We start from the raw sequence: 12,562 nt of genomic DNA, 5'->3' as shown, positions 1-12,562 counted from the left end.
CTACCCCTAAAGATAGAAAATAAAGCCTAGCTTGCCTCAGAGAAATTCCCCAAAGAAATAGGCAGCCCCCACATATATTGGCTGTGAGTTAAGATGGAAGTCACAAACACAGGGATGAAACAGGTTTCAGCAAAGGAGGCCAGACTTCACTAGACAGACTGAGGATAGAAAAGGTGTCTTTGCGGTCAGCACAAAAAAACTATAAAAAACCACGCAGAGTGCGCAAAAGAGAGCCCCACACTGACTCACGGTGTGGAGGTGCCACTTTGCATCCCAGAGCTTCCAGCTAGCCAAGCAATATCATGATAGCAAGCTGGACAAATAAACAATGATTTAGCAAATAAACTCGCAGGGACTTAGCTTCTGATGGAGTAGACAGGTCATCTGAAAGATCCAAGAGAGATCTGAACCAGTACTAGGACATTGACAGCTGGCATCAAGTAACAATCTGAGTGGAGTTAAATACAGCAGCCAGCCTAGAACTAAACGAGGTCAGCTGAGGAAAGAACCTCAGAACCAGCAGCTCCACTCACAGCCACCAGAGGGAGTCCATGGACAGAACTCGCCGAAGTACCATTCACGACCACAGGAGGGAGTTCGAGAACAGAATTCACAACAGTACCCCCCCCTTGAGGAGGGGTCACCGAACCCTCACCAGAGCCCCCAGGCCGATCAGGACGAGCTAAATGAAAGGCACGAACCAGATCGGCAGCATGAACATCGGAAACAACAACCCAGGAATTATCCTCCTGACCATAACCTTTCCACTTGACCAGGTACTGAAGTTTCCATCTCGAAATACGAGAATCCAAAATCTTCTCCACCACATACTCCAACTCCCCCTCAACCATCACCGGGGCAGGAGGGTCAACGGAGGGAACCACAGGAGCCACATACCTCCGCAACAACGACCTATGGAACACATTATGGATGGCGAAAGAAGCTGGAAGGTCCAAACGAAATGACACAGGATTAAGGATTTCAGAAATCTTATAAGGACCAATGAAACGAGGCTTAAACTTAGGAGACGAAACCTTCATAGGAACATAACGAGACGATAACCAAACCAAATCCCCAACACGAAGTCGGGGACCAACACAGCGACGGCGGTTAGCGAAACATTGAGCCTTCTCCTGGGACAATGTCAAATTGTCCACCACGTGAGTCCAAATTTGCTGCAACCTGTCCACCACAGAATCCACACCAGGACAGTCCGAAGACTCAACCTGCCCTGAAGAAAAACGAGGATGGAAACCAGAATTACAGAAAAAAGGCGATACCAAAGTAGCCGAGCTGGCCCGATTATTAAGGGCGAACTCAGCCAAAGGCAAGAAGGACACCCAATCATCCTGATCAGCAGAAACAAAGCATCTCAGATATGTTTCCAAAGTCTGATTGGTTCGTTCGGTTTGGCCATTTGTCTGAGGATGGAAAGCTGAAGAAAAAGACAAATCAATGCCCATCCTAGCACAAAAGGACCGCCAAAACCTTGAAACAAACTGGGAACCTCTGTCCGACACGATGTTCTCCGGAATGCCATGTAAACGAACCACGTGCTGGAAAAATAATGGAACCAAATCAGAGGAGGAAGGCAATTTAGGCAAAGGTACCAAATGGACCATCTTAGAGAAGCGATCACAAACCACCCAGATGACCGACATCCTTTGAGAGACAGGGAGATCTGAAATAAAATCCATGGAAATATGCGTCCAGGGCCTTTTCGGGACCGGCAAGGGCAAAAGCAACCCACTGGCACGAGAACAGAAGGGCTTAGCCCAAGCACAAGTCCCACAAGACTGCACAAAAGAACGCACATCCCGTGACAAAGAAGGCCACCAAAAGGATCTAGCCACCAAATCTCTGGTACCAAAGATTCCAGGATGACCAGCCAACACCGAACAATGAACCTCAGAGATAACTCTACTAGTCCATCTATCAGGGACAAACAGTTTCTCTGCTGGACAACGATCAGGTCTATCAGCCTGAAACTCCTGCAGCGCCCGCCGCAAATCAGGGGAGATGGCAGACAAAATTACCCCCTCTTTGAGAATACCAGCCGGCTCAGGAACTCCCGGAGAATCAGGCACAAAACTCCTTGAAAGAGCATCAGCCTTCACATTCTTAGAACCTGGCAAGTATGAAACCACAAAATCGAAGCGGGAGAAAAACAGCGACCATCGAGCCTGTCTAGGATTCAACCGCTTGGCAGACTCGAGATAAGTCAGATTCTTGTGATCCGTCAAGACCACCACGCGATGCTTGGCTCCCTCAAGCCAATGTCGCCACTCCTCAAACGCCCACTTCATAGCCAACAACTCTCGATTGCCCACATCATAATTGCGCTCAGCAGGCGAAAACTTTCTAGAAAAGAAGGCACATGGTTTCATCACCGAGCCATCAGAACTTCTTTGGGACAAGACAGCCCCTGCTCCAATCTCAGAAGCATCCACCTCGACCTGAAGCGGGAGTGAAACATCTGGCTGACACAACACAGGAGCAGAAGAAAAACGACGCTTCAACTCCTGAAAAGCCTCAACGGCCGCAGAGGACCAATTGACCACATCAGTACCTTTCTTGGTCAAATCAGTCAATGGTTTAACAACACTAGAAAAATTAGCGATGAAGCGACGGTAAAAATTAGCAAAGCCCAGGAATTTCTGAAGGCTCTTCACACAAGTAGGCTGAGTCCAATCATAAATGGCCTGAACTTTAACAGGGTCCATCTCGATAGTAGAAGGGGAAAAAATGAAGCCCAAAAATGAAACCTTCTGAACTCCAAAGAGACATTTAGACCCCTTCACAAACAACAAATTAGCACGAAGGACCTGGAACACCATTCTGACCTGCTTCACATGAGACTCCCAATCATCCGAAAAGACCAAAATATCATCCAAATATACAATCATGAATCTATCCAGGTACTTTCGGAAGATGTCATGCATAAAGGACTGAAACACAGATAGAGCATTAGAAAGCCCGAATGGCATCACCAGGTACTCAAAATGGCCCTCGGGCGTATTAAATGCTGTTTTCCATTCATCGCCCTGTTTAATACGCACAAGATTATACGCCCCTCGAAGATCTATCTTGGTGAACCAACTAGCCCCCTTAATCCGAGCAAACAAATCAGACAGTAGCAGCAAAGGATACTGAAATTTGACGGTGATTTTATTGAGAAGGCGGTAATCTATACAAGGTCTCAGAGAACCATCCTTCTTGGCCACAAAAAAGAACCCTGCTCCCAACGGTGACGAGGACGGGCGAATATGCCCTTTCTCCAAGGAATCCTTTATATAACTCCGCATAGCGGCAAGTTCTGGCACAGACAAATTGAACAGTCGGCCCTTCGGAAACTTACTACCAGGAACCAAATTAATAGCACAATCGCAATCCCTATGAGGAGGTAGGGCACTGGATTTGGGCTCATCAAATACATCCCGGTAATCCGACAAGAACTCAGGGACTTCAGTAGGATGGGAAGACGAAATTGACAACAATGGGACATCACCATGTACCCCTTGACAACCCCAACTGGATACAGACATTGATTTCCAATCCAATACTGGATTATGGACCTGTAGCCATGGCAGACCCAAAACGACCACGTCATGCAGATTATGCAACACCAAAAAGCGAATATCCTCCTGATGTGCAGGAGCCATGCACATGGTCAATTGAGTCCAGTACTGAGGCTTATCCTTGGCCAAAGGCGTAGCATCAATTCCTCTCAATGGAATAGGATACTGCAAGGGCTCCAAGAAAAAACCACAGCGCCTGGCAAACTCCAAGTCCATCAAATTCAGGGCAGCGCCTGAATCCACAAATGCCATAACCGAATAGGACGACAAAGAGCAAATCAGAGTAACGGACAAAATAAATTTTGGCTGTATCGTACCAATGGTGGCAGACCTAGTGAACCGCTTAGTGCGCTTAGGACAATCAGAGATAGTAAAAACACAGCCCCTTCTGACGTCTGTATTCTTGCCGTTCAACTCTGGTCAAGGTCCTATCACATTGCATAGGCTCAGGCCTCTGCTCAGAAGATACCGCCAAATGGTGCACAGTTTTGCGCTCACGTAACCGTCGATCGATCTGAATGGCCAAGGACATAGACTCATTCAGACCAGCAGGCGTGGGAAATCCCACCATAACATCCTTAAGGGCTTCAGAAAGACCCTTTCTGAAAATTTCCGCCAGCGCACACTCATTCCACTAAGCACAGACCACTTTCTAAACTTCTGACAATATACCTCCGCTTCATCCTGACCCTGACACAAAGCCAGCAAGATTTTCTCAGCCTGATCCACTGAATTTGGTTCATCATAAAGCAATCCAAGCGCCAGAAAAAACGCATCGACATTACGCAATGCAGGATCTCCTGGCGCAAGGGAAAATGCCCAGTCTTGAGGGTCGCCACGTAGCAAAGAAATAATGATTTTTACCTGCTGAATGGGGTCACCAGAGGAGCGGGGTTTCAAAGCAAAAAACAGTCTACAATTATTTTTGAAATTCAGGAACTTAGATCTTTCCCCAGAAAACAAATCAGGAATTGGAATTCTGGGTTCTAACATCGGATTCTGAACTATATAATCTTGAATGCCTTGAACCCTTGCAGTGAGTTGATCCACCCAAGAGGACAGACCTTGAATGTCCATATCTACACCTGTGTCCTGAACCACCCAGAGATTTAGGGGAAAAGAAAAACAAAACACGCTGCAGAGGAAAAAAAAAATGGTCTCAGATCTTCTCTTATCCCTCTATTGAGATGCATTAACACTTTACTGGCCAGCTGTACTGTTATGGTGACCTGGTGGTAAGGAGCACCCGGAATGACCTGATGAGCAAACTAGTAATACTGGACAAGCTCTGGGAAGTGGGAGCTCTGCTGACCGCAACACTAATCCTATCACAACACACTAGAAATAGCCGTGGAGCGTACCTAACTCTGCCTAGACGCCTCTTCACAGCCTAAGAGCTAGCTACCCCTAAAGATAGAAAATAAAGCCTAGCTTGCCTCAGAGAAATTCCCCAAAGAAATAGGCAGCCCCCACATATATTGGCTGTGAGTTAAGATGGAAGTCACAAACACAGGGATGAAACAGGTTTCAGCAAAGGAGGCCAGACTTCACTAGACAGACTGAGGATAGAAAAGGTGTCTTTGCGGTCAGCACAAAAAAACTATAAAAAACCACGCAGAGTGCGCAAAAGAGAGCCCCACACCGACTCACGGTGTGGAGGTACCACTCTGCATCCCAGAGCTTCCAGCTAGCCAAGCAATATCATGATAGCAAGCTGGACAAATAAACAATGATTTACCAAATAAACTCGCAGGGACTTAGCTTCTGATGGAGTAGACAGGTCATCTGAAAGATCCAAGAGAGATCTGAACCAGTGAGTGGAGTCTAAGTGGAGTTAAATACTGAGTGGAGTTAAATACAGCAGCCAGCCTAGAACTAAACGAGGTCAGCTGAGGAAAGAACCTCAGAACCAGCAGCTCCACTCACAGCCACCAGAGGGAGTCCATGGACAGAACTCGCCGAAGTACCATTCGCGACCACAGGAGGGAGTTCGAGAACAGAATTCACAACATCTCCCACTCTTGACACACTGAGAGCAACACCGCAGAAGAAATGCTAGCACAGGCTTCCAGTATCTGTTGTTTCAGATGCTGCACATCTCGTATCGTAAGGCAATTGTCTATGCTGTGAAGATACGAGATGTGCAGCATCTGAAACAACGGATACTGGAAGCCTGTGCTAGCATTTCTTCTGCCGTGTTGCTATCAGTGTGTTAAGCGTGGGAGAAGAGGGTTGCATATGTATTTATTTGTGAGATGGCATTAAAGGGAACCTGTCACCTGTTATTTCCCATATAAAGTAGAGCCAACATCTGTAAGCCTATGTGACAGCATTCTAGAATGCTACCTATATTTCCCCAATGCGGTCTCCATAAAACAAAAAAGAGCTTGTATCATACTCCCCTACAGTGCAGACCGGTCCAATGGGCATCGCAGTTCTTGATCCAGCGCCTCCTCTTTTCTTGCGTTGCTTGGATGACGCGTGCTATGTCATCCTCCTTGTCCTCGACACTGCGCTCCTGCGCAGGCGCACTTCCCTGCCGAGGGCAGAGCAAAGTATTGTAGTGCACATACGCTGGAGCTCTTTGGCCTTTCCCCGTGCATACGCATTACAGTATTTTGCTCTACCCTCACCAGGGCAAAGAGAAGTTCACCTGCGCAGGAGTGTGATGCTGAGGACACTGTGTATGATGTAGGACGCTTCATCCACATGAAACAAGAAGAAAGGAGGCACCAGATCAAGACCAAGGACACCTATTGAACCAGACTCTGTGGGTGAATATAATAAGATATTTTTTTGTTTTACGCAGAACATATTGGGGACATATACACAACATTCTAGAATATTGTCACATAGGGCTTACAGGTACTGGCCCTACTTTATAAGGGAAAAACCTGGTGACAGGTTCCCTTTCAGCCACAGTTTGGACATATGCACACAAAGTCATTAAGATTGCATGCAGAGTCACCAAGGTTTCCCTAAACTATGCAATTTCAGGGAAAAGCTGCCACTTTTTATCCTCAAGTGCCTTTGCTGGCAATGTCTTTTCACTGTTTTTTCAACTCTAAGGAGTATGAGTAGTAAATGGTTTCCATACCATGAAACAGTTAAAAGTAAAAAACACTGAATATGTGCACAGCAATGTCATTTTTACATTGCTATACACTACGTTCATTTTTTGCGGCACTTTTTATGTGTGTTCCAGGCGGAATCTAAAGAAGATGATGCGTGCGCAAACCCTAAAAAGGGTATGTGCTCACGTAGATGGAATCCCTGCGGATTTTTTTGCACCTGTTTTGAGAAATCCGCAGGTAAAAAGCACTGCGTTCTACCTGTGGATTTACCGCGGATTTTCTGCGTTTTTTGTGTGGATTCCACCTGCGGATTGCTATAATGGAGCAGGTGTAAAGCACTGCGGAATCCGCACAAAGAATGAACATGCTGCGGAATAAACAACGGAGCGTTTCCGAGCTGTTTTTTCCGCAGCATGTGCACTGCGGATTTTGTTTTCCATAGGTTTACATGGTACTGTAAACTCATGGAAAACTGCTGCCAATCCGCAGCGTCAAAACCGCTGCAGATTCGCAGCAAAATCCGCAACATGTGCACATACCCAAACACCTCTGGAAGGGGCTTTTCTCTTGTGAGACATCTGCCGTTAGAACATATTCATGAGGTAGTCAGCACATATCCTTTAGGCTAGGTTTACATTGCGTTAATGCAGTCCGTTCAATGCATGCGTTGAATGGACTGCGCAACGCAAATACCTTTTAAAGATCGCGTTATGCGATCGCTCTAGCGCAGATGCTCCATCTGTGCTAGCGGTGACGGACCCGAAAACACTGCAGACCGCGTCCAAGGGTCCATCACAGAATGACAGCACATCGCTAACGCATGTCGATTATGAAATGCGTTAGCGATGCGCTACATAATGGCAGTTAATGGGTGCGCTAACGCATCCATTACATAGCGCTAGTGCTGCTATGTAACGGATGCCGTCAGCGCATTGCCATTAACGCAATGTGAACCTAGCCTTAATGAATATGGATGATTCTAAAATATAATTTCCAATATTTATGCCCATTTGCAATGCTTCAAAATTTTCTAAAAAGAAACAGACATGGTAGAATGTTGCAGCTAAAATAAGTGGTATTTCACGTGGGTGCAACAACAAAAAAACACATGGGTGACCAGTTAACTGCTGTGACATTGCCAGCTGCCATTCTGGGTGTAAGCATTGCAGTCTACTGATGGCACAAGTGTGCTCTTATAAATAGTTTACAAACGCTGATGCTCACCTGAAATTTTATATTGTAGCCACACATCTGACATGGTGCCTTGGAAACTCCTAAGCATAGGATCTTTTGACCTAGAGTAAGTAAGAAGATTGCCAAAGTTCCGAGTCTGAGGAATACATACCTGTGCAAGGAAGATTTATGTTTAAAGCATTTTTATTGAGTTTCAAATATAGCAAGAAACAAAAGGCAAAATATTAGAGGTCAAGTATACACAGGAAAAAGCATTGAGGAGGCCAAGATGGTCAGGAAGAAAGCCATATCCACAAGTAGACTATAGTTGTTTAGTAACCTTCATCACTAAAGAGATCCCCTTCCCACAGCAAAGCATAATCCTTCTATATTCAGGAGTAGAACGGGAAAAAGAAAAGTACAAAAAAATATCTTGGTAGGAAGTTTTCTTAAACGTAATTCTTGGCAGCAAGAAACAAGAAAAACTGCTAGATCAAAATAATAGTTCACGTATCTGCATCGTAAAATTACTGGACTGTCAGATGGATAGGCATTTAGTAGGATCATTTCAAATCCTCATGTGAAGACACACAGTATTGTATCTTAATTAAACAGACAACTGTTTTTAGCAAACCAAGAATAAAAGAATGTTATCTGTATGTTAGTGTCAGCTACTGCTATGCAGTGAGATGCAAGCTCCAATAGATGGCAATAGAGTGGCGGGAGGACTGCACACTGCCAGAGCAGACCTGCAGCGCAGCAGCAAGGCTACCACCAGCTGGCAGCAAGATAGTGAAGCAAGCAGGGTCGATTTTTGTCAGTAGCGCAGTACAAAAGGAATAAACAAACACAGAGTCAGAGACAAGCCAAAAACATCAATACTGGTCAGGAGCGGAAATACCAAAGACAAGAGATGAAAGCAGGTCAGGGTCCAAGCCGAGTCAGGACATGAAGAGGGGAGTAAACAGATGCAGGCACAGTCAGCAAAGGCAGCAGGACAAATCAGGGTTTAAGCAAGGTCAGCTACTCATGCCGTAGGCAGAAACTATAACTGACACCGCCTGCAGGATGCAGCAGCAATAAATAGCAAACCTGAACCCAGAATGAGGCAGAGCAAAGTTAACCTCTGAAATGACCAGACCAGAAAAGGGGTAGACAGGACTCAAAACCCGGTCTGGATCATGACAGTTGGCTTTTGAATTTAAGTGTTGATTTCTGGTTGGTCAAGAAAACTGTAAATACTGAATGAGGCACACTTGTTAAGCCTAAAAATAGGTTACATGCCTCTGTATAAAAAGACAGAGAGAGATAGTCAGAGATTCTGCCAAGACATCCATACATCCAAAGGACCAGAGACAGGACAGCAGCCAATTCATCATGGCACCATCACGAGGGACATGGATCTATCATTCTACAGGAAAAAACCTTTTCTGTCCCAGTTGGAAGAATACAGATCTGCTCCATTGACCAACGCTGAACAATGGATACCTTTGAGAAGACAGGTTGTGACTCTCAGGTTAATTGGCCTTGTACCTCAATGGACTGTCATCTTCCTATGCTTGTTGTTACCTCCTCTCTGTGTGCGTGCCACAGGTGGGGTAGCAACCCTGGAAGATCTGAGTCACAGCTCCTATTATTCCGGCAAGTCAGCTGAAGGTTGAGGGTCTGTAATGTGCACCATCTTGGGTATTGTGCTGGGACTGTTCTATGTGTTGTCTGTCTGTTTTGTGGTTCAATAAAGCATTGCAACACTGTTTTACCCTCATCCTGTGTTGTCTGAGTAGCCTTACGTCCACATTAAAGGGAGAGTGGGCATTCGGCAGGATGATCCCTGGTCCATGTTGTTCCGGCTAGTGGACTCGAGTTGCCCGTTGACCCCCTGTGTCTCCACATTATGGTGGCAGCAGTGGGATACTACTCAGCCCGGCAGAACCAGGGGCGCTGTAGGTGACTGGTATTCTCACACACCGTCCAGGGCTCCACAACCAGGGAGGTATACAGACAGGCCCAGCAGACCATTGATGAGGCATGCACAGCAGGTTTTGGACGTCACTATGTCCAACCCCACCAACTCAGCCTTGGGAAGAAGATGTATAGCCTCAACAAGAAACAGAAACTACAGAACGACAGCTTTGACGGATTGAACGTGCTTTAATCCAGGAACTAGGGAATGTGGAGGAAGCCACATGTGGGAACAATGAATACCAGTTGTTTCTCATCAATTACGTGTGGAGTTTATTTTCACAAGGAGGACATGGAATATGCTCTCAGGAAACTGGATGATAGAAAGTTTTGTGTCATAATGGTGAGACCTCTTGCATTCATGACTGTGCTTAAAGGGAACCTGTCACCCCCAAAATCGAAGGTGAGCTAAGCCCACCGGCATCTGGGGCTTATCTACAGCATTCTGTAATGCTGTAGATAAGCCCCCGATGTATCCTGAAAGATGAGAAAAAGAGGTTAGATTATACTCACCCAGGGGCGGTCCAGCTGCGGTCCGGGTCCAATGGGTGTCACGGTCCGGTCCAGGGCCTCACATCTTCTTACAATGACGTCCTCTTCTTGCAGTTACGCCGCGGCTCCGAGGCAGGTGTACCTTGTCTGCCTTGTTGAGGGCAGAGCAAAGTACTGCAGTACGCAGGCGCCGGGAAAGGTCAGAGAGGCCCGGTGCCTACTCACTGCAGTACTTTGCTCTGCCCTCAACAGGGCAGACAAAGTACGCCTGCGCAGGAGCCACGGCGTGAATGCAAGAAGAGGACGTCATCGTAAGAAGATGGGAGGCCCCCAACCGGACCACGACACCCATCGGATCCAGACCGCAGCGGGTCCGCCCCTGGGTGAGTAATCTAACCTCTCCCTGATGCCGGTGGGCTTAGCTCACCTTCGATTTTGGGGGTGACAGGTTCCCTTTAACCCTTTAACCCCCAAGGGTGGTTTGCATCTTAATGACCGGGCCAATTTTTACAATTCTGACCACTGTCCCATTATGAGGTAATAACTCTGGAACGCTTGCATGGATCCTGGTGATTCTGACAATGTTTTCTCATGACATCTTGTACTTCATGATAGTGGAAAAATGTCTTTGATATGACTTGCGTTTATTTGTGAAAAAAATGGAAATTTGGCAAAATTTTTGAAAATTTCCAAATTTTCCAAATTTGAATTTTCATGCCCTTAAATCACAGAGATATGTCATACAAAATACTTAATAAGTAACATTTCCCACATGTTTACTTTACATCAGCACAATTTTGGAACCAAAATTTTTTTTGTTAGGAAGTTATAAGGGTTAAAAGTTGACCAGCGATTTCTCATTTATACAACACAATTTTTTTTTTAAGGGACCACATCACATTTGAAGTCATTTTGCGGGGTCTATATGATAGAAAATACCCAAAAACTGCACCCCTCAAGGTGCTCAAAACCACATTCAAGAAGTTTATTAACCCTTGAGGTGCTTCAGAAGAATTTTTAGAAATGAATGAATTTTTTTCACAATGAAAATGAATTTTTTTCACAAAAAATTTACTTCAGATCCAATTTGTTTTATTTTACCAAGGGTAATAGGAGAAATTGGACCCCAAAAGTTGTTGTACAATTTGTCCTGAGTACGCTGACACCCCATATGTGAGGGTAAATCACTGTTTGGGCGCATGGCAGAGCTCGGAAGGGAAGGAGCGCCATTTGACTATTCAATGCAAAATTGGCTGGAATTGAGATAGGACGCCATGTCATGTTTGGAGAGACTCTGATGTGCCTAAACAGTGGAAACCCCCCACAAGTGACACCACTGTGGAAAGTAGACCCCCTAAGGAACTTATCTAGATGTGTGGTGAGCACTTTGAACTCCCAAGTACTTCACAGAAGTTTATAATGTAGTGCCGTAAAAATAAAAAATCATTTTTTTCACAAAAATGATCTTTTTGCCCCCGATTTCTTATTTTCCCAAGGGTAACAGGAGAAATTGGTCCCCAAAAGTTGTTGTGCAATTTGTCCTTAGTATGCTGATACCCCATATGTAGGGGTAAACCACTGTTTGGGGCGTATGGCAGAGATCGGAAGGGAAGGAGCACCGTTTTACTTTTTCAACGCAGAATTGGCTGGAATTGAGATCGGACATTGGGGCTCGGAAGGGAAGTAGTGGTGTATTGGAATGCAAACTGATGGAATAGTCTGCGGGCGTCATGTTGTGTTTGCAGAGCCACTGATGTGCCTAAACAGTAGAAAATCCCCACAAGTGACCCCATTTTGATAACTAGACCCCCCAAGGAACTTATCTAGATATGTTGTGAGAACTTTGAACCCCCAAGTGTTTCACTAAAGTTTATAACGCAGAGCCGTGAAAATAAAAAATCCTTTTTTTCCTGCAAAAATGATTTTTTTAGCTCCCAGCTTTGTATTTTCCCAAGGGTAACAGGAGAAATTGGACCCCAAAAGTTGTTGTCCAATTTGTCCTGAGTACGCTGATACCCCATATGAGGGTGTAAGCCACTGTTTGGGCACACGGCAGAGCTCGGAAGAGAAGGAGCACCATTTTACTTTTTCAAAGCAGAATTGGCTGGAATTGAGATCGGACGCCATGTCGCGTTTGGAGAGCCCCTGATGTGCATAAACTGAAAAAACCCCAATTCTAACTCCAACCCTAACCCGAAAACACCCCTAGCCCTAATCCCAACCCTAACCACACCTCTAACCCGAACACTCCCCTAACCCTAATCCCAACCCTAACCCCAATAC

General features: G+C 45.6%; 1 protein-coding gene across 2 annotated transcripts in view; it reads right to left on the bottom strand.

Moving 5' to 3' along the window:
• Window positions 1-12,562, bottom strand: part of TMC8 (transmembrane channel like 8) — a 92,041-nt gene that overhangs the window by 31,844 nt on the left and 47,635 nt on the right. For both annotated transcript variants that reach the window (XM_077251351.1, XM_077251350.1), the window contains exon 10: window positions 7,877-7,997. In XM_077251351.1, the coding sequence (XP_077107466.1) occupies window positions 7,877-7,997 (121 nt within the window). The remainder of the gene's footprint in view (window positions 1-7,876; window positions 7,998-12,562) is intronic.

Source organism: Ranitomeya variabilis, chromosome 4 (genome assembly GCF_051348905.1).
Source record: "Ranitomeya variabilis isolate aRanVar5 chromosome 4, aRanVar5.hap1, whole genome shotgun sequence".
In the NCBI taxonomy this organism is placed as follows: domain Eukaryota; kingdom Metazoa; phylum Chordata; class Amphibia; order Anura; family Dendrobatidae; genus Ranitomeya; species Ranitomeya variabilis.
Note: the sequence above shows the minus strand (reverse complement) of the source record. Positions and strands in the feature narration are given on the sequence as shown.